At 34.9% G+C, this 27,996-nt stretch overlaps 4 protein-coding genes across 5 annotated transcripts; all 4 read left to right on the forward strand.

The window, feature by feature from the left end:
- The first annotated feature begins 257 nt into the window (after positions 1 to 257).
- LOC112100881 lies at positions 258 to 1,667 on the forward strand. The gene has a single exon (XM_024190746.1). The coding sequence runs from the start codon at positions 258 to 260 to the stop codon at positions 1,665 to 1,667; it is 1,410 nt and encodes a 469-aa protein (XP_024046514.1).
- Positions 1,668 to 7,380: 5,713 nt separating this feature from the next.
- On the forward strand, positions 7,381 to 11,167 carry LOC18051941 (calcium homeostasis endoplasmic reticulum protein). 2 transcript variants are annotated; one of them, XM_006446727.2, is made up of 3 exons: positions 7,381 to 7,498; positions 7,975 to 9,033; positions 9,881 to 11,167. In XM_006446727.2, exons 2-3 carry the CDS (start codon positions 8,039 to 8,041, stop codon positions 10,881 to 10,883), a joined length of 1,998 nt encoding a protein of 665 aa, XP_006446790.1. In that variant the 5' UTR covers positions 7,381 to 7,498; positions 7,975 to 8,038; the 3' UTR covers positions 10,884 to 11,167. The 2 variants fall into 2 exon arrangements, with proteins under 2 accessions (XP_006446790.1, XP_024047283.1); XM_024191515.1 differs by having other exon boundaries at positions 8,035 to 9,033.
- Positions 11,168 to 18,218: 7,051 nt separating this feature from the next.
- On the forward strand, positions 18,219 to 22,108 carry LOC18051942 (protein LIGHT-DEPENDENT SHORT HYPOCOTYLS 10). Its single transcript, XM_024191530.1, has 2 exons — positions 18,219 to 18,843; positions 21,555 to 22,108. Exon 1 carries the CDS (start codon positions 18,286 to 18,288, stop codon positions 18,808 to 18,810), a length of 525 nt encoding a protein of 174 aa, XP_024047298.1. The 5' UTR covers positions 18,219 to 18,285; the 3' UTR covers positions 18,811 to 18,843; positions 21,555 to 22,108.
- Positions 22,109 to 25,454: 3,346 nt separating this feature from the next.
- On the forward strand, positions 25,455 to 26,604 carry LOC18051943 (senescence-specific cysteine protease SAG39). Its single transcript, XM_006446729.1, has 2 exons — positions 25,455 to 25,887; positions 26,012 to 26,604. The coding sequence occupies exons 1-2, from the start codon at positions 25,455 to 25,457 to the stop codon at positions 26,602 to 26,604; spliced, it is 1,026 nt and encodes a 341-aa protein (XP_006446792.1).
- Positions 26,605 to 27,996: the final 1,392 nt, after the last annotated feature.

Consider the following 27,996-nt stretch of genomic DNA (forward strand, 5'->3'; position numbering starts at 1 on the left):
CACCAAACCTTTCCTTTTTTCCTTTTTTGATTTTTTTCGTTTAGCTTAAAAAAAAAAAAACATAACTTTTTCAGACAAACCACCACCACCATCATACTTACCAACCCAAAATCTTTCAGATCCACCCATCCTTACTCGATTTCTGACCACTGTCATCGGAAATCTAAAACTTTTGCTTAATTACAGTTTCGGCCTAAAATTTTTATTTACTTTCAGTTTAGCCCCACTACCTTTTTAAACCCGAATTTTAAAAAAAAATGCCTCCAAGAAAAGCTCGTGATGCTCATACTACAACTTACAATCAAGAAGATGTTTCGAAAGATGAATCCCTGGCTAGTATGACAGCCAGAATTGATATGTTAGCTGCACAAATGGCGCGAATGGCAGAGTTACTTGACGAACGCCATCGTACTCCAGAACGTGAAGACAAATCAAGTGGAAGCTTTGCTAACCCATTCTCTGGGCGTCGACCTAGAACTGAGTCTACTGATGACAGAAGATGGGAATCTGGGTTGAGAATTAACATTCCCGAATTTCAAGGAAGTGGTCGACCTGAAGAATTATTGGATTGGATTAACTCCATTGAGGAAGTTTTCGAATACAAGGAAGTTCCTGAAAATAAACTAGTTTCGCTTGCTGCAACTCGATTTCGTGGAAGAGCAGCAGCTTGGTGGCAACAAACTAAGCTCACAAGGATTAGGCAAGGCAAAAAGAAGATTGATTCTTGGGAAAAGTTCAAGAAGCACTTGCGTGGAGCATTCTTGCCTCATAATTACGCCAAACTGTTATACCAACAGCTACAGAATTTAAGGCAAGGTAATCGATCAGTGGATGATTACACTACAGAATTTCATTGGTTGGTGGCCCGCAATGACTTGACAGAGACAGAAGAACAACAGGTTTCCCGCTACATTGGAGGCCTACGATCTCAATTTCAAGACCAATTAAATTTACTTGACCCATACTCTGTTTCAGAGGCACACCAACAAGCCTTGCAGTTGGAGAAGCAATTTAGTCGACGTACTAATGACTCAAGCTTTCGGGGTGCTCGAAGTGTTGTTCGTGATAATTCAAACCCAACTTCCCAATTTCGTAATTTCACTCCTCCAAATCCTCCAAATAAAACTAGTAAACCTAGTGAAATCGGTCAAAGCAGCAAAACTCAATCCTCGGGTTCGGGATTACGCTGTTTTAATTGCGGAGAAAATGGGCACCGAATGACAGAATGTAAAAAGGGAGGAAAATATGGTAAATGCTTATTCGTAGGCACAGAGGAAAGTGAAGACTACCAGGAGGAAGAAACTGAAGAGTTTGCTGTAGAACCAACTTTTGATAGTAGTGGTAGCGCTCAATCTGTTGAAGAACATGGTGATAGCGGACCAATGTTGATCGTGAACCGTGCATTCTTCACTCCTAAAGGTCAAGACAAAGACAAGTGGCTACGACAAAATATCTTTCAGACTACTTGCACAATTGGGGGTAAAGTATGTCGTATGGTCATAGACTCCGGCAGTTGCGAGAATGTCATTTCGGAAGAAGCCATAACAAAGCTAAATTTAAAGACAGAACCTCATCAAACTCCATACAAGCTCACATGGCTGAAGAAGGGAAATCAAGTGACAGTATCGAAACGTTGCTTAGTTTCCTTATCCATTGGTTCAATTTAGAAAGACAAAATTTGGTGTGATGTTGTGGCTATGGATGCTTGTCATCTATTACTGGGTAGACCTTGGCAATATGATCGAAACGTAGTGCATGATGGGAAGAGAAACACCTACAGCTTTATGTTTAACAACACCAAGATCGTTCTCCTACCTAACAAGGAGTTTACTCTCCAGCAAGACTTGGGTAATTATTTGTTAAGCAAGAAGCAATTTATAGATGTTGTAGCAGAGACAAAGAGAATCTACATTTTATTGGGAAAAGAGAGTAACGGTAATTCAAAGATTCCTGAAGCTGTGACACCTATTCTGGCGGAATTTCAAGATTTGTTCCCCAAGGAGCTGCCACAGGGTTTACCACCTCTTCGGGATATACAACACCAAATTGATTTGGTACCAGGTTCTACACTACCAAATCGACCTCATTATCGTATGAGTCCTACAGAACATGAGGAATTAAGGCGCCAAGTAGAAGAGTTACTAGAAAAGGGATTTATCCGTGAAAGTCTTAGTCCCTGTGCAGTCCCTGCTTTATTGACTCCAAAGAAAGATGGTTCTTGGAGGATGTGCGTGGACAGTCGAGCTATCAATAAAATTACAGTTCGATATCGTTTTCCAATCCCTCGATTAGATGACTTGTTAGATCAACTCAGTGGAGCAACAATTTTTACCAAACTTGATTTGAAAAGTGGCTACCATCAAATTCGAATACGACCTGGAGATGAATGGAAAACAGCTTTTAAAATTCGCGAAGGGTTATACGAGTGGTTGGTAATGCCGTTTGGCTCATCCAATGCTCCGAGTACTTTTATGCGAGTCATGAATCAAGTTCTTCGCCCTTTCATTGGAAAGTTTGTGGTTGTTTACTTCGATGATATACTTATATATAGCACCAGCCACGAGTTACATCTACAACATTTGAGAGAAGTGCTTTCAGCCTTAAGAGCAGCAAGTTTATACACAGCAGTAAACAAGTGTATTTTCTTAACAGAGAAAGTATTATTTTTGGGATATGTGGTGTCGAAAGATGGTATATCTGTTGACCAATCAAAAGTGGATGCTATTCGAGATTGGCCTCCGCCAACTACTTTATCCGCCACCAGAAGTTTCCATGGATTAGCCTCTTTTTACAGGCGATTCATTCCTCATTTCAGTACTATTATGGCACCAATCACGGATTGCATGAAAGGAGGAAAATTCTCTTGGACAGAGGCAGCTACTAAGGCATTCGAGATTATCAAAGAAAAGTTGATTACTGCCCCAGTACTTGCTCTACCAGATTTTTCGCTCACTTTTGAGGTACATTGTGATGCTTCTAAGGTCGGCATTGGAGCTGTTCTTAGCCAACAAGGTAAGCCTATAGCTTATTTTAGTGAGAAGTTGAATGGAGCAAAGGCACACTATAGCACTTACGACGTGGAATTTTACGCAGTAGTCTAAGCGTTAAAACATTGGCGACATTATCTAATTCATAAAGACTTTGTTTTATACACTGACCATGCCGCGTTAAAATACCTCAATAGTCAAGACAAACTCTCTCACAGACATGCCACGTGGACAACATTCCTTCAACAATTTACTTTTGTGGTGAAGCATACCTCTGGTGAATCCAACAGGGTAGCAGATGCACTTAGTCGACGAACTTCTTTATTGACACAGATGCATAATCAAGTTCTCGGATTTGACACATTTCGAGAGTTATATGCTTCTGATCCTTACTTTGCTCCTATATTAGAAGACGTTGTTGCAGGGTTTCGCTCAGATTATCATTTACATGACAAATTCCTTTTCAAGAGTAATCAGTTGTGTGTTCCTGACTCAAGTTTGAGATTGAAAATCATTGCAGAGTTACATAATGAAGGGCACATGGGTCGTGACAAAACTCTGGCTCTAATAGCCAACACTTATTTTTGGCCTACTATGAGGCGTGAAATCTATCACTATGTCGAGACTTGTCGCATTTGTCAAGTTTCCAAGGGCGCAGCAACTAATGCTGGGTTATATATGCCGCTACCGATTCCAACACAACCTTGGGCTGACATTAGCATGGATTTTGTTTTAGGATTACCCCGCACTCAGAGGGGTATGGATTCAATATTTGTTGTTGTTGATCGATTCTCGAAAATGGCTCACTTCATTGCTTGCAAGAAGACTACAGACGCTTTGACTGTTGCTCGCCTATTCTTCAAGGAAGTCTATAGATTGCATGGTTTACCAAGTTCTATAGTATCTGACCGGGATACACGATTTCTTAGCCATTTTTGGAAGACATTATGGAAATTGACTAACACTCGCCTGAATTTTAGTAGTGCTTACCACCCACAAACAGATGGTCAAACTGAAGTTGTCAACCGCTCTTTAGGAAACCATCTACGTAGTCTAGTTGGCGATAACTTGAAGATGTGGGATCAAAAGTTATATCAAGTGGAGTTTACTTATAACCGTGCAGTTAAGCGTAGTACTGGTTTAAGCCCTTTTCAGATAAATTACGGATATAATCCACGAGCTCCCATTGACTTGGCTCCAGTTCCAAATTTAGTTCGCAAAAGCGGTAAAGCAGAAGACTTTATTGAGCAGCTTCAGAAGATTCATGAAACTACGCAAGAGTCTTTGAAGCAGACGACCGAAGGTTATAAAATTATGGCAGACAAAAAACGTCGAGCTTTGGAATTTCAAGTGGGAGATTTTGTTTGGGTTGTCCTAACTAAAGATAGATTCTCAGTTGGTGAGTACAACAAACTTTCTGCCAGGAAAATCGGCCCTTTGGAGATTATAGAGAAGATAAATCCTAATGCCTACAGATTAAAGCTTCCTAGTCATATCCGCACTGCAGATGTATTTAATGTTAAGCATCTTATTCCTTACAGAGGTGATCATGATGAAGATGTTGCTGACAATCCGAATTCGCGGGCGAATTCTCTCCACCCTGAGGGGAATGATGAAGAGTAGGAATCCATATTATACTAGGATGTAGGAATCCATATTATACTAGGATTAGTTTCCTTATTAACTAAAGTTTAAGACTTTTAAATTCCTTTCTAATTTAGAATTTTGTTTCCCTTTCAATTTAGGATTTTGTTTTTCCTTCATGAATTAGGATAATTACTACTACTATAAATAGCTCCCTCTTGTAACCTTTGAAGCAGAGAATTTTGAGTTTAATAATATTTCAATTTTCAAATCTCTTTGTGAGTATTTGAACAGTTAATTCTCGGTATTCTGCGGAATCAACGAGTCTTAACCCCTAAATTCACGGTATTCTTTTGAATCAACGTGAATTTAATTGTTCTTTTGTTCCGGTATTCTCTAGAATCAACGGAATATTTTGAACATTAAACTTCCGCTGCATCAGAACTGCATGGTTATATTTAAGAAGTCCCACAATATAATATCCAATGAACGTAACCACTTAGCACCCAACACAATGTCACAGCCACTTACTGGAAATAAGAAAAAGTCCAAGTGAAATATAAAGCTTTGAATATTCACTGGAACGTGATAATATTTTCCTGAGCTGTTGATCACTCCACCATCAACCACAGTAACTTGAAACTGAGTTGTAGTAGTGACAGGGCACCCACATTGCTTAGCCAACGATAAATTCAAAACATTGTAAGTAGAACTAGAGTCTATTAATATAGTGACGCCATATTTTTTTAAATTCCTTTTCAGTCGCATGGTGTTTTGTGGGGGTTGCTCCTGTGAGAGCTTTTAGAGAGACTTCTATTGTTTCTGGTAATCCCTCTAAAGCCTCAGCTTGTTCATCTTTATCTTCGATATCGGCATTTAGCTATAGAAGTTGAAGAGCTTTACAATGATGCACTGGCTTAAATTGTTCATCACAATTGAAACACATCCTTTTGCTCACCTTTCAGCTTGTTCGGTAACTAATAGACGTCGAAACGACGGTAATCCAAGAGGGGGTGGGCCTTTTTGTGGGAGATGAATTAAGGAGTAGTGGCATCTGTGGCGATGGCCTGTTCACATTAGGCCTAGGTGGAATTTTCCGATTAGAAACAATCATGTATTCTTCCTGGAATCTTGCAAGCTCAAAAGTTTGTGAGAGACTTGTAGGTTTCAACATCCGCACCCTAATTTTAATATCCTCTTGTAATCCTGAAAGAAAACAACTGATGAAGAATGGTTCTGGTAGATTCCAAGTTCTATCAGCCAATCTTTCAAATTGTCATTAATATTCAATAACAGATTATATCAGCCAATCTTTCAAATTGTCGTTGATATTCAATAACAGTCCCAGTCTGTCGTAGTTTAGTAATGGACCCGACTGCATCACCTTCTTCGAATGTTCTAAATTAAGTAACTAGAGCTTGTTTGAATTGTGCCCAAGTCATATTACTCATAGTTTGCTATAACCAATGATACCAAGGTATCGTATTGCCATTTAGGTGTTCGATAGCAAGTGACAGCACGTCTGTTTCAGATAAGGTGGGCATTTGCTGATCTGTTCACAACGAAAGATCCAGCTTATTGGATTTTCCCCGTTGAAAATCAAGAAATCTAGTCGAATATGATGGGCTTGCACAAGTGCTCCTCAAATATGCCCTGCAAGTTCGGGTTGTTAATTATTGATTTGTGTATGTTGGTTGTTGTTTCTATCTTCTTAAGCCGGATGAATTGTTCGCGGAGACTGAGGATTAATTCTTAGAGGTCATTAGACTGTTGGGATAAGACAACTTTCTCATTGAATTGATGAGATAATTGCTCCACCTTTTCTTCAAGTTCCTTAACAGTCATTATGCCCAAGAAAAGTATGTTATGATACCAGAAGATAGGCTACTCCTCTTAGATTAGCAATTTAGAAGTAACAAATTAAAAAGAAGAATAACGAGAAGAATAATGAGGAGAGGTAACCAAAGGGGAAACTAGAGTTTTTTTGAAGCAATTGTTATTATTTATTAATCGAACAACAGTTCCTTATATAGAGTCAAAGAAAACCTACTAAAATAATAATTCCTAATAACATAATAACTTAGTAACTAATCCTTAATAAAAAAGGAAATAATATAGAACTAAGACTAGGATCCTAACAATACATTATCAATTTAAATCATTTTCAGTTCACCATCCATCATCATCAAGAACAATGAACAACAACCAAGCTCCACCACCGTCAAATTCGATCTCATCTCTCACAAAAAGAGCAAGCTTTGCCGCTAGTCGCTAACCCTTTCTCGCTGGTGATTACATTTTTCACTAGACTTAACCACCTATCACCGCCTTAGCTGCGACCTGCTCAATCAAAGTAATTTTCTTTCATTTTTATGTATTTTTTTTAATTTTTTGCTTCTACTTAATTTCAGTAATTATTAAACTTTTTGTTGTTGTGAATAGCCAAATGCACATTTTAGCACATAATATCAATATAATTGTAAAGTTTATTATTGAAGTAAGCAAATTTAGTTGAGATCCCCTGAATTTGTCATCCTATTTTATGCTTCTCCAATTACAAAGAGCCAAAAGCGGCAAGCGTTAAGTTTACCTCTGGGTTTAAAACCCCCAATCCAGAAATTCAGATTTTTCCGGGTTGAACCAAGACCGAACTAAGAATTAAATAATCCGGACCGGTTCAGGATCCTGATTCGGTAAAATAAATTGTCCCGGATCCGAAATCGGAAAGGCAAACCCGAATTGGGATCCGATTTTACCAGCCCTACCTTCATAAGTCGAATAAAAAGTTAAAAGGCTCCTGCTTTTACGACGTCGTTGTTGGCAGTGTTCTTCGGACTTGGCGATTGAAGTAAAATAAGCGACTCAGTGGCAACGAAAACAGAATAGCTCTAATTGAATCCCTGAAAAATTTTCACAAGATAAAAAAGGTACGTAAAAATCTTTACCTTACTCACTACTGCAATCTGGAATTGTAAATTTAATATTTCGATTAGTTTAATATAATAGCCAAAAAACTTAGGGTTGTATTCGAGTTTGTAAAATTTGCAGAATTAATTGTTGAAAGAATCTGGCAAGCTTCGAAAGTTAGCTTTTTTTCTTTTCGGCTTGTTCAAATGTTAGCTTAGTTACTGAGACAATGGTGTTGCGCCCCCCCCCCCCCCCCCCCCCCCCCCCAACTCTTTTAACATATTGCTGTTCGAATAGTTGAATTTGATTGTCAAGTGTTGCAAGCTGCCATCGAGTAGATAATAATTAAAAAAAAAAAAATTAGCATTTGAGTGTTTTTTAAGAAGATCCATTGCGGAGTTATGATATAGTGAAAGCATCAATTAGATTGTGGTGGTCTGGTGCTTGTGATATTTGCTATAAATATGAATGGACTTTCCTTTTTCTTGTTTTCTAGGGTCTTGAAAGGTTTTCTGAGGTTTTGTTGTATTATTGGGTGGCCTATTTTATTTGGAAGGTCTATGGACCGACAAGCTCATGATTATGCTGCAGCATCTGCAATGGCATACGCTCAACAGCAGCGACCAGTTGCTAATATGCAACAGCAGCAACAGTTTGGGTATCTTCCGCAACATCAACAGTTACCTCCGTCAGCGATTCCTCCTCCATTCCGACCACCCCATCCTTCTCTCCAGCCATTTCCTTACCATCCTCACATGCAACAGCAAATGCAACTCCATCCACATCCTCCTCCCCATCCTCACCTTCTTCATATTCAGCAGCAACAACAGCCGCCACCGGCAGCTTTTCCTTCACATTTGCCCCCTCACCTCGTCCCTTCAACTTTCCATGGGCTGTATGATTCTCCTCCGCCCCCTGTTCCTTCCCCATCTGAACCTGAGCTTCAAAAGCGTATTGACAAACTTGTTGAGTATGCTACTAAGAATGGCCCAGAATTTGAAGCCATGATCCGTGAAAAGCAGAAAGATAATCCTGCTTATAGTTTCCTTTTTGGTGGTGAGGGGCATGGCTATTATCGTTATAAGCTCTGGATATCTACACATGCCCCTGGTGGCCCCTTTAATCATCCATTAGCACCCTCTTCCATTCCTCCAATGCACGCTCCTCCAAATGCTATGATGAATCCTCTTCCAAATACTCCTCCGATGAATATGGGTGCTACTCAGATGCACCAACCTGCTTTTCCTCCGTTCTACGAGCAGCAGCGTCATCAGCATACTCAGCAATTTGTGGGTCATGGTCGACCAGAATATGATCAGCCCTTTAAGGGTCTTTCTGGTCCACTTCCATCTGATGTTGCTATGGAGCTTAATAATGTGCTTAACACTCTGAATGGTACCAAAGAGTCAATTAAAAGTGCCAAGACTTGGTTCATGCAGAGGTCTCCATTTGCACCAGCTCTGGCTGAGGGACTCAGAAACAGGGTTTTTGCTGTAGATGATTCTGAGAGGCAACTCCATATAATTTACCTGGCCAATGACATTCTCTTCGACAGGTATTTTTCTGGTGCTTCTCTAATATACTGTTGTTTATAATAGATTCTTTTATCTCCTAAAACATAATATTGGCTAGTGTTGGATGTTCATTGATGCTTTGTATCTGCATTGAATTTCTTTTTCTTTATTTTTTCGGCCCCCAATCACTTGATCATTTGGTAGCATGGATCTCTTTGTACGGTTTGCTTCTGAGTTCATGGATGTCTGGGCCAATGAATTTTCACAACTCTAAATACCATGCTTTTGGTTTGATCATGGGAAGTTACTTTTTAAGATATTTAGTTATTTATTTTTTAATAATGAAATGTGGTCAGAAGCTTTCCTATCTGTTTGTTTCATGTTGCTTCATGGCCTTTTTTTCCATAAGGAACTGAATATTTTTAGTTTATGTGAATAAAAAGGCAGGTTATCCTCAGTAGAAGAAGGATAACGGAAGCTTGTCCCTTAGAGCAAGAAACAAAGTAACTGAACCTTATATTCTCAAATGATTATTCCTCTGGCTTAGATGTTCCCTTCGTTATTTAGAAACTTGATTATCTGCAAAAAGTTGGCTGATTTGATCTGAATTAATACAGAAATGACTAGGAATGAGACATTTTATATATGTTGGCACCAATCCTTGTGATCCTTTTTAAACCTTAATGGCAGGATCTGGTTTTTTTAATGTCCAATGAGTTTTAAGTGCTGTGCATCATGCAGAACATCGCCTGTCTTTCTTAGCAATTTACAGCTTATCTAGAGCTTAAATATATTTATTTTCCCCTTCTTGAAAAGGCTTCAGTTTTTGCTTTTTGCTAGCATTGATTTTATTTGTGTCTTTATCTAACGTTGTTTCTTGATTTGCAGTTTGCAAAGGAGGACTAACCCACATGACCTTGATAATGAGGCTCTTGCTTTTAGACCTGTTTTAGGTTCAATGCTTGCAAGGATTTACCATAACCCGCAGAATAAGGAGGAAAATCAGTCACGCTTACAGAAAATCTTGCAATTCTGGGCTTCCAAAGAAGTTTATGATCAAGATACCATTCACGGACTTGAGGGTGATATGCTAGGTGGACCACCAATCAATTCTTTTTCGGTTCCTCCAAAAGAAATGTCTGCTGCTACAGCAGATACACAAACAAAAAGCCATAACATCCCACAGTGGCACCCTGATAATAGAAGTTCTTTGCCCACTAGATTAGAGCAAGAGCATCCTGATAAACAAATTCAATCTGTCATGTCGACGTCCCTTGCAAGCCAGCAATTTCTTCCTAATTCAGTTCCGGCTGGTACTTTTCCAGGTTCTATGCCCATTAATTCTTCTGTTCCACCAGCGAACCTGTCAGCTGCTAGCGCTGGTGAAAAATTGCCCCCGTATCCTTTGTTTCCACCAGGACTTATTCCTGGGATGGTCAGGAAGATGCAAATAGGCAGTGGGGTACCCTACTCTCCCATGAGTCCTTTGGACATCCCCACAGTTATTCCTCCATCCAATGTATCACCATCAGAGGTTCTAGAAAGAGTATCCAAGTTCTTTAAAGAAATTGGAGAGGTAAATCCTTCTGAAGGACCAATGAAATCTGATTCAGGAGATGAAGATTATGATTATGAAAGAGAGCCTCCTGTTCGCAAGGGAGGGGCTTGCATTCCTCCTCCAGCAAATCTGCAGGTGGACCCAGAAACAGGAACTTATGCTGATGGAAGTGTGGAGCGAAAACCTGGATCCAGTGGCTCAGGAAGATTAGGACTTGGGGCAACTGCTAATCCAAATGAGGCAAGTCAATATGATGATGTTTATACTTCTTATCGGAAACAAAGAAGCACAACCTACCATTCATCCATGAGTGCAAGAGCTGCTACAAGGTGAACCGCCCCCAAATGTGTCGGGAATTGTGCTCATAATTAGGAAACTTTGAATGTTCGCATAGCTTCTTGTCGCTCTTTGTCATTTCTTTTTCTCTGTTGTCTATTTTTTCTCTTCAGTTTTCCTATAGTTCAATGATGATTGGTAAGCTATAAGAAGTATGATAAGTTATTTGCTAGTTTCCGATAATTGTTATACTAGGCCTCTTGATAAACACTGCAGATATACCAGATGAAGCTGCTTTTTCTTGAATTTACCGCAATAAATATCAGTAATGCAATAGTTAACCATCGTATTATTCATCTATGGATTACTGGAAAATATGATGCTAATTGCTAGCTGCAATCCTTTTGTATGCGCCCGGGCACTGTAAAAGCATATGTAAATGTGACACTGGTGATCAGAGTTGTCGTCGCATTCGAAAGAGTGTGGTCCATATACTAGATAAGCTTGCATCTCTGGCATCCGCTGCTTCTATCAGATGCTGGGTATTACGATCTGAAAAGGATTTTTGCACAGAACTAGGATAAGCACCGCGGCTATGTAATTGTGCAGCAAGCGGCAGCTACAAACAAAAGCACTTCCATGAATAGTTCACACAAACTTTACCAAGTGAAATCTCTCAATGCCCTATGTTAGGCTATAAACTCTTTTTGTTCTTAGACCCAATGATAACCTATTGGTGAAATTGCAAAATAAGCTTTGGGAATAATATTGATCACAAAAGTACGATAATAAGAGAAATCACCATCCAATTCTTAACAATTTTTTTTTCTTCCCAAGCCTAGACCATCATGTGTCATGTGATTGTTGCAATATTTCTTGAGGTCCCCTCCTTGTCGGAATTTACAAAATTTTAGATAGGAAAAAAAATAATGAAACTCACCATCACTGTGATAATCAAGAATCAAGAAAGAAAAGACAATAAAAGAAATAGTGAAATGGGCATCATCAGTCCAATTTTTGTCCAATCATGTAAAGAAAAAGGGTCAATGTGGGGGAGGCCTTCACTGTCATCAAAAAGGGAAGAAAACATATTTGTGGGGTATGTGCCTTACACCAACTTACCTGCTTACTGTCAAGAGAAAATATTCTTAAGGACGCCCAACAGACAACGCTATTTTGTGAAAACAAAAGCTAAGCACTCACTCGACATTTGAATATGACATTGGGGTGTCTCTTCACCAGTCGGTAGGGATGATGACAATTCAAAACACACTGTTAAAAATAAAAATTTAATCTTTGAGTTACTGTTCTAACCAGTGACAAAGCTAGCTTTGCATATATATATATATTGCGTTACACCAGAGATTCCTTTTTAACTCAAGACACCTGCCCTTTTGGCTCGATTAAAGGTAAAAGTCGGGAAAACGAATTGAGAGCAAAATTTTGGATGTTCTTTCGTTGAAATGCCGATGAATTATTTGAGAAGGGAATACATTTCAACCAGCAATATCATTATGATATATTTATTGATTTATACAATGAAATTGATAATTAACATTTCCTGTCGTTAAATTAGGTGACTTTTTACGAGTTAAAGATCAGCGGCGCGTCAATACTTGTCGGTATATCATTTTAACAACACATTTTCTTAAAATTTAAGATAATTTTTTAGACCTTTGCGGTTATCAGAATTAACCTCAATGATGTATCTAAAGGAAAATTTCAATGAAGTTATAATTAATTACATAGTTTTTTTGCACGCTTGGAGTTAGATGTTACCTAACAACAAACATGTCTATAATCATTCACATCTTTCTCTCTTTTTCTTTTTGGATGATTGAAAAATGCATGTGCACAGATATTGCATCGTATGATTAACTATTTGAGTGAACTGAATCGTGAGTCTGCTCAAATTCACTCCTTATCTCAATGCGAAATAATGTGCTTTTTTAAAAAAAAAAAAATTATATTTTATTCCTTTAACAAAAAAGAAAAGTAAGAAACCATAACAAAGAGCGCTTTGTTTCTAGAATAATTTTAATGAAACATTGATTTACCATTGAGGTTAATTCGCCAGATTTTAATTTTAGAAACTCTACCCATTAGAGAACTCTACCCAATTAATCAAATTAAATTTAACGATTAGAAACTCTACCCTCACAATTAAAATCTGATAAACTCTACCCAGATTTTGGTGTTTCTAAAATCATGTGAAACTCGCGCGAATTATTTTAAAATCAATGATTTTAGTTAAAGTTATGTGAAACTCTCCCCGGAATGATTTATCGGATAAATCAAATTAAAATCTGGTGAATTAATTGTGACACTCATTTATAAGGAAACATTGACTATTCTGCTAATGGGGTAAAGTTTCTACCCTCACAATTAATCAAATTAAATGAGTATCACATGTCAAACGAAAGTATAAATACTTTCTTGATTTCAGCCATCATACAAAATGGAAATTTTTGGCTCTCTAATCAATCGAACTTTTTTTTTTGGTTTTTAGGGTCAACAATTTCGTTTTATCTTGCACGTTCTATGTGAAAAATTGCTGTTAAATATTTCGACTATTTGGGTTGCAATAAACGAATTGAAAACTCCCAACATAAGCAAGGTATCTTTAAGACTTTTAAGGCCTCAAAAAGTTGATTGACAAGAGAAAAAAAAAAAAAAAAAAAACGGTGGCAAAGGGAATAACCTAGAAAGCTTAATTATTATTACAATATATGCAATCCGGTAATATTGCGAACAATGACAGGCAGTATCTTCGCAATCATGTTCCAGTTGGTTCGTACTGAGACTTTAAAAGCAACAAGAAAGAGAAACCAGAATTTTTTTTAATTTTATTTGCTCATATGTCAATTGCTAGCTGACAATAATAGTTCCGAACTCAATAGTCATATTCTGCCTTTAATGGCTAGAGCATGATGTAAAAATCAAACCGGGGTTAAAAGATACAATTAAAAATGCTAATCCGTACCTTAATATAATAATTTATTTTCCACTCAAGTTTATTTTTGTTATTTTTTTTTTGTCATCAATAAATGTGCACTCATTAGGAAGCGTAACAATTTCTCAAACTTTAGGTTAATCAATTAAATAAAAAAATAACTAAAAATCATTAGATCATACTTGAAACCATTCGGTCAAACCCCGATGGCCAAAAAAGTGTTAAGCTGTTAACCAATTAATTACTTATTGTTTAATAATTGAACCTCAAGGTGGTTATGTAATACGTACATATTTCTGCTAGGACACTGAAAAATTATGTGAATGGAATGAATATGACCCATCAGTGGACTTGATGGAAAAATTTCAGCACCAGCATCATTAATTATATGAACTGAACATTGAACAGAGGAAGAATGGTAGGCGATATTAATAAGCTTTCATTTTCATGGTTAGCTTGTGATTTTGGTGTCCACCAATATTTAGAGTTTTTTTTTTTTTTTTTTTTGACTAGCGGATAGCTAGTAGGGGCTGCTGGCATGAAATTTACACACTACACGCCGGAGAAGAAACAAGAACATAAATGATAAATGCAGAATGTGTGATCATTTATATTATTTGAACAATTAATTAGCTAGTTTTTATCTTACATTATTATGTGAACCGTAAAATTGGGAGAGGTTTAGAGCTTAATTAAAACTATTATTATTTGGGTCCATATTAAATAGTTTAAGTTTTTAGGTCAAACGGTTATTTTTATAGTTCTGTTCATATTTGAAAAAAAAAATGACATAGTTAAATATGAAAGTGATCAGAGGCTGTTACTACCTTTACCAATTAGTTTAAATTTTAAATTAGGCATGCATCTATGGTGCAAACATACTTAAAATGATTCGTTAGAATTTAATTACTATTATGGCTTGAACTCTTATTCCTAAAAAAATATGTAGTAACTTAACTACTCAACAATGGATCATGTAAACATTGAAAGTGAAGATGAGAGTAAAAACAATTGACATCTGAAAGAAATACTGCCCGAATCCTTTAATCTATCATTCAAAGAGTATATATGCACGGATGAATCTTATAAACTTGTAGAAATTTAGGTTAGAAATAAACATCCAAAGGTGATCTGTCATGGCCAATTCGACTGTGACGACTGTGATAATATATTTAATTGCATTATCAAGGTAAGAGAAAAGCAGCCATCATATTGCTGAATATAGGGATGACCTTAATTAAGACTTTGATTTTCTTTATATTTATGCTGGTATAGAGTCATCTTCCTACTGCTGTACACATATATATAGGTAATTACACCAAACTCATATATTTAAATGATTACTTGAAACTAAACACAAATTTTGAAAGGTCTTCACACAAAACTTGAAACATTTTAACTCCTGTATGCTATAGACAAATGTCAATTACATATATAGGGTTAAAAACAAAATGAAATTTTGAATGCTGCAGTAATGGAATCTACAGCTTTATATGACGTGAAATAGGCAAGATTTGGTGCGATGTCCTGGTACAATTCAGATGTGACTAAATTTTTCTGTGCATGCATTTTGAATTAATCGACACAGAAACTTCAGAAAGAAACAAAACTACGGGCATAATTATACTAGCCAAACTGTTCCGAGTTTCAACCTATCTTGCCTTGAAATTGATACAAGCTAACAGAACAGAAGGTACAAGAGGGACCAAAACCGAAAAAAATCATTAACTTAAAAGAAGAATAGAAATTTCTTAAAAATGGAATCTTTCCAGTTTGAGCATTATATCTGGTTTTTTTTTTATTTTTTTTATTTTTTATAGATAAATGTGGAGATAAACAACTCACAGATCAATTTTTTAGTCTCATATCTCTTTAAAATTCAAACTTAGATAACCTCTCAAAGAACACTATTTAAAAATTACTCAACCAAGTTATTAGGGCTTTAGTTTTGAAAATTCCTCATACAATATTAATGATGAAAATAAGTTAAGTATTTAGTTTTGATGAAAGATGCATTCAATCTAATATTTTATATGAAGAGAAAGTCCTTGGTCCTATTAGTCTATCCAGTATTTTTTATTAGATAAATCCTAATTTAGACTCTATATTTTGGATTAAGCATCTATTTAGTTCCTATATTTTAAAAAATATTTTAAGATGCTCATATTGTTATATATGTTACACTTATATCATTACTTTTTCTTGAATTTTATAATAATACCCTTTCAACAATATTTTTGGGGACATTAGTAAAATTAAAATTATTGCAAACTTTTTTGTTATTATTTTTCTTTTAAGGTTAATTTGATAAATTAATTTTTTATAAAAAAATTATTAGCAAGGATTGTTAATTTCTTAATAAATAATTGTTGGTTAATTTGTCAATTAAATTTTTTATAGATAAATTAATTAATGTCCCTATAATTGTTGCAAGAGTATTATTATATAAAAGAAAAAGAAAAAGAAAGTAAGAGTGTTACATACTTGACAACAGAGGTGTTTTGAGATTTTTTTTTAAAATATAAAAATAAAATGAGCAGTTAACTTAAAATATAAAAACTAAATGAGTATTTAACCTTTTTGTTTGGACTATTACCGGTTGTGTCTGTTAACTTTTAAATAGGTAAATCACTCTTTAATTGAGTGGTGGATATCTTATTATCTCATTCTTGATGAAAACAATTGTTCAAATCTTTCTATATGCGTGTTGGAGTATATTTTCTTTTCTTCTTTAGTGGCAGATATAGTAGTTTTGAGCACTGATATTTAGATTCCAAGATGATGAAAAATAGTCACTTTTTAGTGAATAGTAATATTGTAGCACACCAAAATAACACACTGTTTATACACAATATTATTATTTTAGTCATCGTCCTAGATTTTTCAATTGTTTTTTGTTTGGATTTCAACTTTAATAATTTGCTCCATCTAAAGATTTAGGGTTTAAATTTTCACGAGCGATATAGTTGATTGAAAGATATTCAGCTATCAACAAATTATCAACATGATAGAAACGATGATATTGTAATATAAAAAGTGCTATCATACGGTGTGTTATAATAATACTGTGGTATAAATAGTATTTTATTTTTTTACTTTGATGGTGTTCAAATATAAGTGCTCGATTAAATTTTAATCAAATTTAGAGTCAATATCTAACTATTGATGATAGTAATAATATTATCAAGTAATTAATAGCCAGAAAGAACCAGTGAGTTTGATGACATCGATCAACGGCGATCAGCGAAAGGGTATCTTCTGATGGGACCCAGTGAGATTGGTCAGCTGTCATCTCCATCAAAAATTGACGTGTGCCTCAGGTTTCCTCACTCTTAAATTATGGCTAGTGAGAATTTAATTGCCGCATTATGTATGGCAAAATCAAACGGCATTAGGTTTAATTAATGCCAAAATCTTATTAAAAAAATGAAAAAAATTAATGCCAAAATAATACACACATCACATGCCAACCTAATTTCAATCAACAGTACCTGATCAGCGATAAAGTCCTTGTAAAATGTAAGTAATAAAAGGAATTAAAAACAGAAATCAAATGAAAATAGATGTGATCGGTCGATGCATGCATTAATAATAATAATAAGCATCCAAGCAAGAGAGGGCCATTAATTTTTGGCTTGCATGATCTTTTGCTTCCTAAAATCTGACATGAAACCGGCATATATAGAAGCCTCAGTTCTAGAAAAGCCTTAGTGTGTATATTTATCTTTATAATTTAGTATCTTTTGTATTATAAGTTTGTAGATCCTAATTCGTGAAGTTACTGTTTTAGAAAATGACAACTAAAATGTAAAATAAATCAACAACAAATCTGAATTTTAGATCTCCTTCACATCATCGTCCATCTCTTGCCCTTAATGAGTCAAATTTAAACAGCATTTGTGTTTAGGTAATTACTTCTACTAACTACTATAAACCTGCAGGTTATGCATTATTTTAATTCATGTTGTATGTACAATAATATTTTATTTATTAAGTTTTTGTTATCAACCTATGAAATGCCTCGAACGGCTCCATAGCAATAACCTAGTCCAATTCCCACTTTCTAGTTTCTACCTAGTAAGTATGAATTTGTCACACCAACAATAATTAAGTTTAATGGTACTATGGTAATTACAAATTAGCATCAACTGGGCTCAATTAATTGTTAATTGCTGACGTTAATAAAAGGACAAACAATAATTGTATGTAATAGGGGAAAAACGTATTAAAAAAAGAAAGATAAATTTGAAAGATGAAGGAAAAAAAAAAAAAAAGATGACACACATAGTGAAAGCAACTTCACATGGCCCCCATGGCATGTCTAGTCTAGTCCCCACGATTTGATATTCATCTTCCTCCACTCTCGATTTTCTCCTATTCATTTCACCTATCTCACAAAATATATATATATATATATAATAAAATTAAGAACTAAAAATTCCATTTCTTGCCTTATTTAGCAAAACCAACCAAAATTTAACTTACCATCTTCATCAATCTCAAGCCATGTCCAGTGATAGAGGCAAGGAAATAGCTGAAGGATCATCAGATCATCATCATCAGCTGCAGCAGCCAGCTACTCCTAGCCGCTATGAGTCACAAAAGAGAAGGGACTGGAACACTTTTGGGCAGTATCTAAAGAACCAGAGGCCACCGGTTCCTTTGTCTCAGTGCAGTTGCAATCATGTGCTTGACTTTCTTCGCTATCTTGATCAATTTGGCAAGACAAAGGTTCATCTCCAAGGCTGCATGTTTTATGGCCAGCCCGAGCCGCCGGCTCCTTGTACTTGCCCTCTACGGCAAGCTTGGGGCAGCCTTGATGCTCTCATCGGTCGGCTTCGAGCTGCCTATGAAGAGAATGGAGGATCGCCGGAGACAAATCCTTTCGCTAGTGGCGCGATAAGGGTTTATTTAAGGGAAGTGAGGGAGTGCCAAGCTAAGGCTAGAGGGATCCCTTATAAGAAGAAGAAGAAGAAGCCGAGCCAAGGCAAGGCTAGCGATGAATCAAGCTCCGCCATGCATTTTTCTTGAATCATCATTTGCCAGCTCCTCTGGATTACATTGGTAATAATTAATTTTCATTAATTGTTAAATAGTATTTTGATTTATATATTTAAGTATAAGCATTAATATTACATGTGTGTAGTGTGGTAATACCATCTGAGCTCAATAATTCTTCACACTAAACCACTACTGCCCCTTTAGCCAAAACCCTAATCCGATTGCAACATGTAGTAACTTTTCAACTGTCAAAGATATTAGATGCAATGTTGACAATGTATATATCCTATATAACGTTTGTTTGGTCTAAAAGAAACTAGTGAAGGTGCTTGTTAATTTTCTCGGGAAAACTGATCTCAAATACCAGTAGTTACACACACGCACTACACAACACAGAGACATACGTGCGTACATGAATAATTATGCAAAAGATTGTAATGTTGGCGATTGAATTTAGTATCTATTAAATTCATGTTAACTTTTCCTTAATTAATATGGTTCTTTTTAAGATTCTGAAGATTTTCTGCCCCCATGAATGGTCAAGTAAGATATAGTATGCACTTTTTCATGTTAATATATATGTTAAATAAGCAAATGATTGACTAAAAGTGATTAATCAAAGTTTTAAGGTTTCTCAAAAATCTCCTTAATTAATAAATTATTTTGTAGTCGTCTTTCATGCTTTAAGATTGCTTTTCCAAATATAAACAAACTTATTAATGATAAAAAATCCATTATTTAATACAAACTTAATCCTAATTTAATATCAGTAATGTTAGTTTGGTTAACCAGAATTGCCCCACTGTTTGCTTTTCCTTAATGCAGAAGAACTTTGCGAGGGCAGTTTTGAAAATTTGTATCTGCATTTGTTGTAGGCTTTTGTACCTTCACTAGATTTTGCATGTCGTCTAATTCAGATTTTGTGGGACAGTAAGCTTACAGCTTTGATATTGGATCTCAGATTTGTTTGGGAAATAGACCTTTTCTTGGGGTCATGATCAAATTCTGGCTGAGTGATGAGCTTTGGGCTTTAAAAGAATACAATTCTTATTTTTCGCTTCACATTTTCCTGCTCCTATCATGTTTAAAGCCTTTGCATCTCACATGTTCTTGTCGCTGATCTTCATGATTGTGCTCTCCATTTTCCTTTCTAATTAGCTGACGAAAATAATTTGAATAGTGTTGAATGACTAGAATTAGTTTACTTGTATTCATCTCAAATCTTTTTTTGTCATATCCACATTGCATTTTCTGTTTGTAATGTGTATGTTTAGTTAAAATTCTCTATTAGCCGAACATTCATGCATTGAGATTGGGAGTTTCATGTGGAGATGAAAGGCTTCACTTTCACGTTCCTTGATATTCATGTTAACTAGGGTTTCTTTAGTTGTACCACTTTGATATCTTAAAATCTCACACTTTAGCTTTAAAACCTCCGTAAAGAATACACATGCAATCAATTTTACTAATTCATTTTTCTTTTGTATGAATCATAAATATACTCATATCACACACGAAAATAGTTGCATGCTCTAGCTTTAATTTACAATGAGTATTCAAAGCCTTGAGACCAGGATTTACATGAGTCCGCTTCTAATGAGGTGTTCCCTTTATTTTATTAAAGTAAAGATTAAATTAAAAGATAGAAATATACAAACTCTAATACACCAAAAGACAAATAACCTACTTTATAAAATGAATGATCAATAATGGGAAAGTTACATATATATATATTTTTTCATTTTATTTAGCCTAGTGGTAGCCACAATCCCTTTTCCATCCATGTGAGCAGGGTTTGAACCTTAGACTTAATGTTTTTAAACCAAAAGATCTTACCCACGTTGTGTATATGAATGTGTGCGCAAGCGTGCAGGGATATATATATATAATTTGAGAATCCTAGACTTTATAAAGTTCAGATCCTATTTACAATATTGTAAATGAGTTCCCAAATTTTATAAATTCTAGGATTTCCGAACTAGAAGCTAAAAAAATATAAATAGTTAATGAATTTCCTATTCCAGTATTGAAAATGAGACCTTATTTGTGGTTTAAGTGAACCTGAATCATCTTAAATGAAATAGTCCTTTAGATTTTGTTGTCTTCTTTATTTACATGCATCCACATTTTGTTTTCTTTATTTGTATACATACACCTCAAGAGAGGCTTATCTATCGTGCATGATCAAGTTAATGCATCTGTGTAATTGACCTTTTTTTTTTTTTTTTTTTTTTTGCAGTGGACTGATTTTTCCCTTGAATATATGATGGAAAATGATGAGTGCATGTTTTTCCATAGTTCTTCATCATTTTCTCATCCTTCATTAACCAACGGGTGATGATTTTCAAGATATTGAAATCATTGAGTAATTTTCATAAAAATTTAATACATATACTTATATGAGCTTACTTGAGTTTTCAAAATTCTTTTACCCTGTGTCTTTTAACGGTAATGTAGGAACAGAACTTAACTTCTTTATTTTTTATTTATTTATTAATCACCAATAATAAACTCTTTCCTAATATTTAATACAAATACTTTTATTACGGACTCTTTCTATGCATTCATACAGGCTATAAACTACATAAATTTTGGTTGCTATATTCATCTAGTTAGAGTCATTTATTGAATTGGATATTGATGATTAATGATCTGTATATCAACTAATTGCAAGAATCGAGATGCATGGGAGAGAGGACAAAAAAAAAAATCTGACAATTTACTACCTTGTGAGTTTTTGCCACTTCTGAATATGATAATTTATTTTGTTGCAGGATTGCTAATGAATCTGTGGAAGGGTTTGTGAGCGGCTATTGCAGTTTCAGTTCTACGTTAATTTCAGCTTCTCCTACTATGTCTGTGATCAAGGAATTTTCTTTTTTTATTTTTCTATGAACCTCGACGGTATCAGAAGTGATCAAGGGAGTTGATATGCAATATGACGACTCTCCTGGAATATTGGTAATCGGATTTTCTTTTAACTTGTCTGCAATTTGGGAATTTGTAAGCTCCTAGCATATCACAAACTTTTTATGCAATTTGTGTTAATTACATATTGTTCAAATCCGCCACTAGCAATATTCTAAATATATATATAAATATAGATATAGATATAGATATAGATATAGTATTTTGAGGTTATTATTATTGAAAGCAATTATGTTACTTCAATGGAGCCGTGGGTACCTAAACTCAATGCATTGCTTCCTCTCCACTGTGATAGCATTTAGTTCTTGGATTGGAGTGAGAATTATGAGGAGTGGGAATTAAGAGATTGGGAGGGTAGAGTGAGAGTGAGTGTATGTTGTTTACTTATATTGGAATAGGAGTATGGAATATGAATCAGAATCCTATTTATGTGTTTCCTTTGTCTTGAATTAAGAATGAATTGTTTTAGATTATCGTTTTATCCTTATTTAAAGAATTGTAGTTCTTAATTACAAAATGAATAAAAAAAGTATATTTATAAAATAAATTATTTATTTTAATTATATACATTAATAATAATTATTAATATTCTTAATTATGTAAATAGCATTTTTTTACTAATTTTAATTATGTAAATTAAAAATTCTTGATAAGAGCAACACAAATGAAATATTATTATTAATAATATAGTATAAAATTAATATTTTCTTAGAACAAATTATTTTTTATTATTTATTATTAATATAAAATAAATATAATACTATTGAAATTATATAAATATAATTATATTATATTTAATAAAAAAAAAGGATAAAAGAAGGAGGTGGGAAATTCTCACTCCCATTCCCTTCCTTAAATGAGAAAGTAAACATTGGAGTTAAAGGAATCCACACTTCCCACTCCCTGATGGAAATCATCTAACTAGGGGAATTGATAAGGATACTGTAATTATTATTATTGTCAAAGAAAAAAAAATGGTAGATGGTGCAATGGCAAGCATAAAACAGGCGAAAATCTTATATATTCCCATCAGAAATCCTTGAAAATATTTTTAATTAGGGATGTGCTGTATATTTTATTTTTTAATTTATCTCTAATTTTAATATAATCAGATATTGATGATATATGTATTATTATTATTTAACACTAATTAAACTTGTGATCGGTCTATTGATGATTAATTTATTGCCTCGACATGAACCGATGTCTGCTTCCATATATATAATCCATGGGATATTATTATTAGCAACTGGCTTTTGGAATTGTTGGTGCGTGCTGATTAGATATGCTTTAATTCTTTAAGAAAATTTAAAAATAAAATAATATTATATACGAAAAAAAGAAAATAGCCAAAACATAAAACATGCAAGATTAGGGCATCGACGGACGGGTCAAATCAAAATTCTTAAATGTTTCTCTTTAATTCACATGGGGGCCTAGATTTAGGGTTTTGCAGGATACTTAATTCTAATTCGAATTCTAATGGTCAATATTGTCCCGTCTCAAATATGAAATAATTAATCTTAGGTACTTCCAGTATGTATTCATACTCTCTTATGGTTAAATTCTTGACTGAAACGGTTAAAGAGTATCAAATATATGTCTTTTGAGTCCTAATAAATCCCTCTTTTCTAAGGAACGGTTGTTGGTTCGACAAATGAAAAAGATGAAGTTTGTCTCTACGGCAGCCGCATGACCTAAAGAGTAGAGTCTGCAGTGTTCTGTATTCGGCATAGAAAAAAGTATCAACATAAGAACTAGAGTACATTATAGATATTATACTTAAGTAATATAATTATTAATTATAGGATTATTTTTAAAATAAATACACATAATATATGAGTGATGATACATGCACAAATTTTTGTATAAACTTATTTTGTATAATAGAATGGGTTAAGAAATATTTAATTCAACTAATGAATTAACGCCACATTAATTTATATAAAATAAATTTATACAAGAGTTTGTGACTATTTTATTACTCATAATATATATACATTAATTAAATATGATATCTTTAATGTATTCCAAAATTTCTATGTAATATCTTTGATATGGCCAGTACTAAATTACGTTTGTTAGCACACAACAACAATAATAAGTTCCACCGATAGGTACCGTTACTGTATGTGAGTGTAAGTTACTTAAACGTAACATGGAGATCCTCTTTGATATTCTCTAAAATCTCTCGAGTTTCAGGACTTTGGAAAAGACCTTTGAAATTTGTGGCAAAGTTAAAATGTGGAAAAGACTGAAAAGAAATGAAGAACTTAATTAAACGTATGTACAAATTATTTGAAGTGTGTTTTTCATGATCTTCATGACACTTTCTAGTTACATTCAATGAATCGGTCTGCTCGATTACTGAGCATTTTGTCTGTATGTGCTTGTTCTCCGCTTACGTGAATTAGTTTCTACTTTCCAGTTATAGGACTTTGACTTGTAGGCACATTATGGAAACGAGTAATTAATGGGGAATGATTAAGACCTAACCGACTGCTAAACACTTCAATGGGTTAGGCCTCACGCCGGGTAGTGTGCGATTTCATATGATGTTGTTATAATGTTGGTGCTGTAAATCTTGTTGATCCAAACCTCAATTCATTTAGGCAATGGTTATTAGGTGGTTGATTGTTGTTACCTGAATTAACCCACCCTCTATTCCTCTTAAATAAATATATTCCTACGGATAAGTGTTATAAAATTTGAAACATAAAACACAAACAAAATTGACAAAGCCAAAATTTTTAAGATATAACAAAAAAAAAACAGAGTTTAAGACTGTGATTGTAATTGTTGGTAAGAAAATACATACACTTGATTATTAACTGTATGTTCTTAAAAAAGAAAAAAGAAAACTATATGTTCTTGTAAATACGTACTTGATAAGAAAATACATATATTTGAATATTAACTGTATGTTCTTAAAAAAAATAGTAAGTATATGTTCTTATAAATATACACTTGGCACGATATCTATAAACATCAGCATTTTGATCCAAAATTCTATATATACACACACCCTAATAATTTAATCGAACGACCCCAAGTGTGCAAGTGAAGCGCAATAAAGTGATAAACAAAGGCATAAAAAAATATATTAACTAATTAAACATATTGTTACTTCAAATATATGGATCATATTAATCTATACATAAAATGTAATATATGTCGGAACCTAAGCTAGCTTCTCACCGATGGATTCAGGCCCAGCTCATTTGCTGGCCCTGGGCCCCTGGCTCGGTTTGGCAACACTAAATCGGCAACAAGTTCAATTTTATTTTATTTTTTAAATACTGTTAAAAAAGTTTTCAAAAAGCAAAAACTAATCCAATCTCAAGATGTCTGTATTTTCGGGCCTAAATGTGGACGTACGTATCATCAATTGTGAATGTGTAATTAATTCTTCAGCTATTTAACGTCTTAATCATCTATACATTGCTCAAACTTGCATCCAATTCTTCTCTCAAACCTTCAACACAATGAATGTAACGGTACGGCAAGAGCTTGCTTAACGGTTTGTACGTCTTGTTGGTTCAACTCAGTTAATTTTACGGGTCAAAATCAGAATATCCTCTCAGCCGCGCTGATAATCGAAGCTTTCATTTGATACTAATAATCACAATCGTCAATGGGGCCTAAGAACTTGCCTATAAATCCCAGGAGTGATCCTTGTTTCCATGTATCTCTTCACTTGATCAATTACTCTATTCATAGCAGCTAAACTAATACGAGTAATTGAAATGGCATTCACAAGCCAGCAGCAATGCCTTTGTTTGGCCCTGATCCTATTAGGAGCTTGGATTCCACAAGCCTTGTCGTCTCGTGCGCTGCAAGATGCAGCTATGTACGAGAGGTACGAGCAATGGACGGCTCGCTACGGACGCGTGTACAGGGACAACGCTGAGAAGGAGAAGCGGTTCACCATTTTCAAACAAAACGTTGCACATATTGAAGCTTTCAACAAGGCTAGTAAGAAACCTTACAAGCTAGCCGTCAATGAATTTGCTGATCTTACTAATGAAGAGTTCAAAGTCTCACGAAACAGATTCAAGGGCCACATGTGTTCCGAACAAACAGGTCCATTCAAGTACGAAAATGTTACTGCGGTGCCTTCCACCATGGACTGGCGGAAGAAAGGCGCTGTCACACCCGTCAAGGATCAAGGACAGTGCGGTCAGTTTTTTCATTTTGTATATTGGAGTTTGTTTTCTTTAGCTGCGTCCGAGTAACAAGGACGAGCATATTAAATACTTATATAACACTTTGCATAATGATATATATAAATGTGTGTATATAGGATGCTGCTGGGCATTTTCGGCAGTGGCAGCTATCGAAGGAATTAATCAGCTAACAACTGGAAAATTAGCCTCTCTGTCGGAGCAAGAGTTGGTGGATTGTGACGTCAAGGGTGAAGATGAAGGATGCAACGGTGGTTTGATGGACAATGCATTCCAATTCGTTCAAAAGAACAAGGGGATAACAACTGAAACAAACTATCCTTACAAGGGAGTTGATGGAAAATGCAACGCTAAAGAGGAAGCAAATCATGCGGCCAAGATTAATGGACACGAGGATGTGCCGGCCAACAGTGAGACAGCACTGATGAATGCTGTTGCTAATCAACCGGTTTCGGTTGCAATTGATGCCGGAGGCTCTGATTTCCAGTTCTACTCCAGCGGCGTGTTTACCGGAGACTGTGGCACTGAATTGGACCATGGTGTCACTGCTGTTGGTTATGGAGCTGCTGATGATGGGACCAAGTATTGGCTGGTGAAAAATTCATGGGGCACAAGCTGGGGAGAGGAAGGATACATAAGGATGCAAAGGGATATTGATGCCAAGGAAGGCCTCTGTGGAATTGCCATGCAAGCCTCTTACCCCACTGCATAAATATCAAAATATCGAGGCAAATAATTAATTATGCCTTCTATTTCACTTCAGTGTGTAAAAATATTGTGTATGCTTTTGTATTATTACAACTGGAGAAATTCGTCTAGCTGATTGCTGACATGAGTTCGTAAAACTATGTATAATTAAGTGATTGTTTATAATATGTATGATGACATTTTCGTTCTCAATTACTATCAGCAATCGCCATAGAACCATCTTTGTTCACTTATACCAATTATAACACCATCGGCAGTATTTGTGTTTTTTTTTTTTTATTTAAAAAAAAAAAAATAGAGTGCGAAGTGGTTCAGGAGCTTGTAACTCTTCTAGCCAATAATAGGAATGTAATATTGGGCAGCATAATTAAAACATAGCAGCGTGATTTTTTTTCTTCTTTTTGGGTAATATAACGCATTTGATCAAACACTTATATTGAGCTTTCTCCAAATCATTATAACTCAGGAAACCAGATGTTCTCAACTTCTCGTCATGTCACCAAAAGAGGCGACAGTCATGTCTTTAAAAAACGTACTCTTACAATATTCTTATCAGGTCCTCAGAATTATCGCTCCATAAAAGCCTCACTATCAGAATAAAAACAGAGCAATAGGTGAGATTTCTAGATCCTAAAAGAAATCTAAATTATTTCTCACAAAAATCACAGCTAATTAGCAGAGCAATGGAGATATTCAAGAGTAATTTTATTGTATTGCACCGTGACATATATGTATTTATTTTAAAAAATTATTATGCAATTGATAATTATATTTAATTTTTATCCGCATGTCATATGTGATGAAATAAAATAAATATATTCTAAAATATCTCATACAATAAATCACATGGCATAAAAATATTATTAATAATAATTGATATCCTTGTACAAGTCCGTACGAAGTTTAGTGCGAACACATGCCTTTTACAGCTTGGTAAAGGAATAAATTTCGTGCGGGTTCATTTTGCAACTTTCAACTCGTCACAGGAACATCATCAGCTGAAATGTGTCGGGGAAAAAAAAAAGAAAATTAAGAAATGAGAGAGAAAATTTCTTCAGAGAGATAATAAAATAGCTTCTTAACGTGGAGCTTAAAACAAGGTAAGATGGATTTATAAATGCAGCTAAATTAATGTTAAGTGCAAACATCAACTAGAAACTCCGAAACAAAGAGAGTAGTAAGCCATAGAACAAAGGAAGAAAAGTTTGCCAGTTAGACACCGCCGCCAGACCGGCATCCAGCTGAGGCAAAGGGAGCATTCGACTTATAAGGAGATTTGCACCAACGTCGAGCAGATCGTTAGGGTTTCGGCGATTTGGCTATTTGGCTGTTAGAAATATCAGTACACTCGGTCCGTTTATCATTTTTCCTTTTTCAAATTAACAAAGTAAATTGG

This window comes from Citrus clementina, unplaced genomic scaffold (assembly GCF_000493195.1).
Source record: "Citrus clementina cultivar Clemenules unplaced genomic scaffold, Citrus_clementina_v1.0 scaffold_2, whole genome shotgun sequence".
Taxonomy (NCBI): Eukaryota; Viridiplantae; Streptophyta; class Magnoliopsida; order Sapindales; family Rutaceae; genus Citrus; species Citrus x clementina.